Here is a 5,952-nt window from a genome sequence, read left to right on the forward strand (position 1 = left end):
TTTTCCACCTCGTTTTCTTCCTCCTGTTCTTCCTTCTCTGGTACTTCATCCTCTTTTTCCACCTCCTCCTGCTGTTCTTCCTCCTCCTCCTCCACCTGTTCTTTCTGTTCTTCTTCCTCTTCCTCATGTTATTCCTCCTGGATTTTCTTCTTGTCCTCCTGTTCCTCCTTATTTTCCTTCTCTTCCTCCACCTCCTATTCTTCCTTCTCCTGTTCCTTCTTATTTCTCCCCTCCTCTTTCTCCTATTTCTTTCTTTTTCTTTTCCTCCTGCTCCTCCTCATCTTGTTGCTCCTGTTCTTCCTCCTCTTCCTCCTGTTTTTCCTCATTATCCACCTCCTTTTCCTCCTCATGCTCTTACTTTTCCTTTTTCTCCTTGTCTTTTTATTCCTCCTCCTCCTTTTCTTCCTCCAACCCCTCCTCCTTTTGTTCTTCTTGTTTCTCCTAGTCTTCAGCCTGCTCTTCCTCTTCTTTTTCCTCCACTTCTTCACGTTCTTCCTCTACTTCTTTGTTTCCCTCTTCTCTGTCCTCCTTGTGTTCCTCCTCCTCCTTATCCTCCTTCTGTTCTTCTTTCTCCTTTGCCTTCTTTTTCTTGTCCTCCTCATGATCCTGCTTCCCTTCATTTTCCTTGTCCTGTTCTTTGTATTGCTTCTGTTCTACCTACTTCGCCTTTTCCTCTGTTTTCCTCCTCCTCATCTTATTCTTTCTGATGCTTCTGTCTTTCTTCTTCCTTCTCATCTTCCTCTTTATCCTTCTTCTCCTCCTCTTCTGCCTTCATTTCCTGTTCCTCCTGTTCCTCTACCTCCTTTTCCTCCTCTGTTCATACCTTTTTTGCTGTTTTTCCACTGGTTTATCTATTTACTACTCTCTTATTCCTCTTCCTCCTCCTCTTGTCTCCTTCTCCTTTCTATCTTCATCCTCTCCTTCATCACTTCCTCCTCCTGTTCTCACTCCTTCTCAATCTGTTCTTCCTGTTCCTTTTGTCCTTCCTCCTATTCTTTTTCCTCCTACTCCTTATTTTCATTTTACTCTTCTTCCTATAACTTCTCTTCCTTTTCCTCTTCCTTCTCCCCCTGTATGGGATCACCTGGCTAAACAAGTTTCAGAGCACAAAGGTGAAATGCAGGGAGTTGAAATTTGACTCAGCTTCATCTCACCTTGACAGATCCTTATCTATGCAAAGATGACTTGGAGAAAGCTGCGTAAATGGCTCAGACCGAGGTTGCCTGAACACTGCATCTTGATAAGAACTGAAACCCAAAAGGAGCCTTGAATAATACCTTAACAAACAAAATGCCCTGAGCAGCATTCCACCACTATTCAGTAACTTCCTGTACTAGACATCACAAAATTAGCAATACAGACTAATTAGGTGAACTTCACACCACCAAAGATAAACATTCCAGATAGTATAATCCACTCGGGCATAATCCTGTCCACCCATCAAATCAGGAAATAAAACCCATAAAGTTTGGGTAGAAAATGGGGGAATCTTTTTCCAATGATACAGCTGGCGTGTAGGAGATTCTTCCTCCCTGTACAAGGTAACTTCCCAGGGGTTAGGAGGCCTTACCTGGAAGAGAGGGTAAGTGATTAAGAAACATACCTATGGTATTTGGCATGCTTTAAGATCGCGAGTAGTGCACTTTTTTAAGGTATTAATATCTAGCGTGCTTGTGGTTTATGTTAGTACACTCTGGAAATCACTCATAGGTTGTAATAGTGTATTCTATGAATTTTTTTTTTATTGCAATAGTGCATTCCTCCATTGTATCCATAAAACCCCTGCAATAGTGGCACATTGGACCTGTGAGTGAAGTTCAATTAAATTGTTAATTTGAACCTTACAGTGAAGTCTCTTTCTCACTGTCACACCTCCTTCTCCTCTTTTCCTGATCTTCCTCCATTTCCTCCTCCTTCTGTTCATCCTTTTTCTCCTCTTGTTCCTCCTCCTTTTTCACCTCCTGTTCCTCCTGTTCTTTTTTTTCTTTCTCATCCTTTTCCTTATTCTCCTTGTCATCCTTTTCTTCCTGTCTTCTTCCTCCTCTTCCTCTTGGTCCTCTTCCTTTTCCTTCTGTTCTCCTTCCTGCCTCTCCTTCTGTTCCTCCTACTGTCCTTCTTCCTGTTCTTCCTCCAGTTCTTAGTCCTCCTCCTGTTCCTTCTATTTTTCTTATTCATCATGTTCTTCTTTGTCATCTTTCTTCTCCTCTTTCTCCTTCTTCTCTTCTTTATCCTTTTCCTCCTCCTTTGATGTTACTTCCTCCTGCACCTCCTTCTACTCTTGTTTTTCATCTTTCTCCACCTCTTCCTCCTTCTCTTTCTTGATGTGCTCCTCTTCCCACTTTTCCTCCTCAACCTGTTCCTCTAAGTCTTCCTGTTCCTCTTGTTCCTCCTTTTGCCGTTTTTTCTCCTCTATCTCCTTCTGTTCTTCCTCCTTCTTATTGTCTTCCTCCTGTTCCTCATCCCGCTATTCCTCCTCTCTATCCTCCTCCTTTTCTTCTCATTCTCCTGCTGTTCTCCCTCCTGCTGTTCTTCCTCCTATTACTAATCCATTTCTTTTCTCCTTGTATTCCTCCTCTTCTTCCTGCTTCTCCTGATCCTTTTCCTCAGCTTCCCTCCCTCTTTCTGTTCCTCTTTATCCTTTTTATCTTCCTCCTTTTCATACTTCTCTTCCGTCATCTTCTTCCTCCTACACTTCCCCATCCTCCTCTTCTTTCACTTCCTTCTGTTCTTCCTCCTCGTACTTGTTTATTCTCCTCCTGTTCTGTTCTACCTCTTCGTCATTTTCCTCCTCGTCTTTCTCCTATTCTGCGTCATTCTTCTGCTCATCTTCCTCCTTTTCTTTCTCCTTCTCGTTCTTTTCCTCAGCCATTTTTTCCAACTTCTCCTCCTCTTGTTCCTTCTGTTCCTCCTCTTCTTCTTCCTCCTCCTCTTCCTCCTGCTTCTTTTCCTCTTTTTCCTTCTCCTGTTCCTCCTCCTCTGCTCTCTCCTCTCCCTTTTCCTCATCCTCCTGTCTTTTTTCATCCTCCTGTTTCTTTTCCTCAACTCTTCCTGTTCCTTTTTTCTTTGTCCTGTTCCATCATGCTCCTTTTGTTGCTCCTCTTCTTCCTCCTCCTGTTCCTCCCATTCCACCTGTTCCTTCTCTTCTTCCTTTTGCTTTATTTCCTCTGGTTAGACCAGTTCCTGCTCTCCGCCAGCCTTTCCTTCTCCTCCTCTTTTTCCTCCTTTTCTTAATCCTCCTCCTCCTGTTTCTCTTATCGTTCTTCCTTGTCCTCATCATTGCCCTTTTCCTTCTCTTCTTCTTCTTCATCCTCCTCTTCCTCCTTCTTTATTTTCTTTTCCTCCACATATTCCCTCATCTTCTTCTATTCTTGTTTGTATTCCTTCTCTTTTTCTTTTTCTCATCTTGCTCTTCCTTCTGTTCCACCTTTTTTCGCCTCTTCCTTCTTTCTATTGACTCTTCTTCAGCCATTTCCTCCTCTTCCCCATTCTCTTGCTCATCCTTTTCCTTTCTTTTTTCCTCCCTCCTGTTCCACATGTAGTTCCTTCTCCCTTTTGTTTTCCTACTGTTCCTCTTCCATTTTCATATGTCTTCCTCTTGTTCCTCCTTGTTTCCTCCATGTCCTCCTGTTCTTCCTGCTCCTCTTCCTTCTCCACTTCCTGCTGTTCCTCCTGTTTATCTTCCTGCTGTCGCTGTTCATGTTTGTCTAAGTCGTCATCATCCTCCTCCTCTTCCTCCTCCACTTCATCTTCCTCCTCCTCCTTTTCTTCTTCTTCATGTAATTATTCTTTGTCTTGTTCCTTCTTCTTGTCCTCCTATTCTTTTTCATCCTCCTACTGTTTCTCCTATCCTTCCTCTTGCTCCTCCTCATCTTCCTCCTGTTCTGCCATATTTTTTATCTTCCTCCTCCTGTTCATTCTGTTCCTCTTCTTTCTCCTTTTTCCTCTTCTCCCTTTTCCTCAAGTTCTTCCAGTTATTCCTCCCATTCTTCTTGTTTGTCGTCATCCTGTTCCTCCTTTTCTTCCTCCTCCTCTTCCTGTTTCTCCTTTTCCTGTTCCTCTATTGCTTTTTCTCCTTCTTTTTGAAATCTTGGTTGTTTTTTTCCTCCCTTGCTCTCCACCTCCTCTTCCTCCTGTTTCATCCTCCTTTTTCTCCTCTGATTTTTTCTTTCTTTACCTCATCCTGGGTTTTTATCCTCCTATTCCTTTCCTCCAGTTGTTCCTCCACTTCCTTGTCATTTTATTGTTCATTTACCTCAGCATCACAGAATAGTTCAGGTTGGATAGGACCTCTGAGATCATCTGGTCCAACCTCCATACTCAACCAGGACTACCTACAGCCAGTTTCTCAAGACCGTGTCCAGACAGCTTTTAATATCTCTAAGGATGGAGACCCCACAACTTCCCTGGGTAACTTGTGCCAGTGCTTAGTCACCCTCCCAGTGTAAAAGTGTTTCCAGAAGAAACCTCCTGTGTTTCAGTTTGTGCCCCTGTCACTGGGCACCACTGAAAAAAGCTCTGTCCTCTTTGTACTCTCCTTTCAAGTATTTAAATACATTAATAAGATCCCCCTCTGAATCTTGTCTTCTCCAGTCTAAACAGTCCCAGGTCTATCATCCTTTCCTCATATGTGAGGTGCTCCAGTCCACTCATCATCTCTGTGATCCTTCATTGGATTGTCTACAGTAGGTCTATGGCTCTCTTGTATTGCAGAACTCAGAACTGGACACAGCATGCCAGGTGTGGCCTCACCAGTGCTGAGGAGAGAGGGGAAGGAGCAGTTATCCTCCCTCAACCTGCTGGCAATACTTTGCCTAATTCAGCCCAGGATACCATCTGCCTTACTTGCAGCAAGGGCACATTGTTCATTCATAGCCAACCTGGTGTCCACCAGGACCGCCAGGGCCTATTCTGCTGTGCTGCTTTCCAGGCCCCCAGCATATATTGGTGCATGGGGTTGTTCCTCCCTGGGTGCAGGGCATATTGCCTGTCCTTGTTGTAACTTTACGAGGTTCCTGCCAGCCCATTTATCCAGCCTTACTGAAGTCCAAGTAGACAATATCCACTGCTTCCCCTCATCTAGCACGTCAGTCATTTCATCATGGAAGTTTATCAAGCTGGTCAAACATGACCTCCCCTTGGTGAAGCCATGCTGGCTACTCCTGATGATTTTTTTTTTTTCTTTGTCATTCAAGCACCTGGAAATTGTTTCCAGGATTAGTTGCTGCATCACCTTTCCAGGGACTGAGGTGGGATTGACCATCTCATAGTTCCCTGGGTCCTCCTTCTTGCCCTTCTTGAAGATATGGGTAACATTTGCTTTAGTGCAGGCTTCTGGCACTTCTCCCAGTCACCGTGATAGATCAGATTATCGGGAGTAGCCACACAATGACATGAGACAGTTTCCTCAGCACTCGTGGGTGCATAACATCAGAGGGCCTTTGGACTTACGTATGTCTAGTTTCCTTAAGTATTCTCTGACTTGCTCCTCTTCCACCAAGGGTACACCTTTCTTGCTCCAGCCTTTCCCCAGCTCTGGGACCTGGGATTCCTGAAGGCTGGTCTTGCTAGTAAAAACTGAGGCAAAGGTGGCATTCCTTGCCTCAGCTTTTTCCATGTCCTATGTAACCAGGTCCCCTGCCTCATTGTGCAATGGGCCCACATTTTCCCTAGTTTGATCCTTTGTCTCCTGTGTACTTAAGAAGCTCTTCTTTCTGTCTTTGGATCACCTCCTTGGCCAGATTCAATTCCATTTGGGCTTTAGCTTTCCTGACTTTGTCCCTGGATGCTCAGACAATGTTTCCATGTTTTTCCCAGGTTACCTGTCCTTGTTTCCATCCTCTGTAACCACTGTTTCTGTATTAGAATTTGGCCAGGAGCCCCTTGTTCATCCACACAGGCCTCTTAACATTTTTGCCTGACTTCATATTTATCTTCTTGAGCTTGGAAGAGGTG

The 5,952-nt window shown here is 44.2% G+C and overlaps 1 protein-coding gene across 1 annotated transcript; it reads right to left on the bottom strand.

Moving 5' to 3' along the window:
• Positions 1 to 441: 441 nt before the first annotated feature.
• FAM9A (family with sequence similarity 9, member A) lies at positions 442 to 5,614 on the bottom strand. The gene is made up of 2 exons (XM_010290287.1): positions 5,449 to 5,614; positions 442 to 614 (listed from the first exon to the last, which is right to left on the bottom strand). Exons 1-2 carry the CDS (start codon positions 5,612 to 5,614, stop codon positions 442 to 444), a joined length of 339 nt encoding a protein of 112 aa, XP_010288589.1.
• Positions 5,615 to 5,952: the final 338 nt, after the last annotated feature.

This window comes from Phaethon lepturus, unplaced genomic scaffold (genome assembly GCF_000687285.1).
Source record: "Phaethon lepturus isolate BGI_N335 unplaced genomic scaffold, ASM68728v1 scaffold1467, whole genome shotgun sequence".
Lineage (NCBI taxonomy): Eukaryota > Metazoa > Chordata > Aves > Phaethontiformes > Phaethontidae > Phaethon > Phaethon lepturus.

Bases quoted from the DNA above. Each gene is read 5' to 3' on its own strand.
- FAM9A (XM_010290287.1), bottom strand. From the start codon at position 5,614: ATGGAAAAAGCTGAGGCAAGGAATGCCACCTTTGCCTCAGTTTTTACT. The intron at 615-5,448 runs GTAAGTCCAAAG...AGGAAAATGAAG, and splicing joins CTTAAGGAAACTAGACATAC to GGAAGCAGGATCATGAGGAG.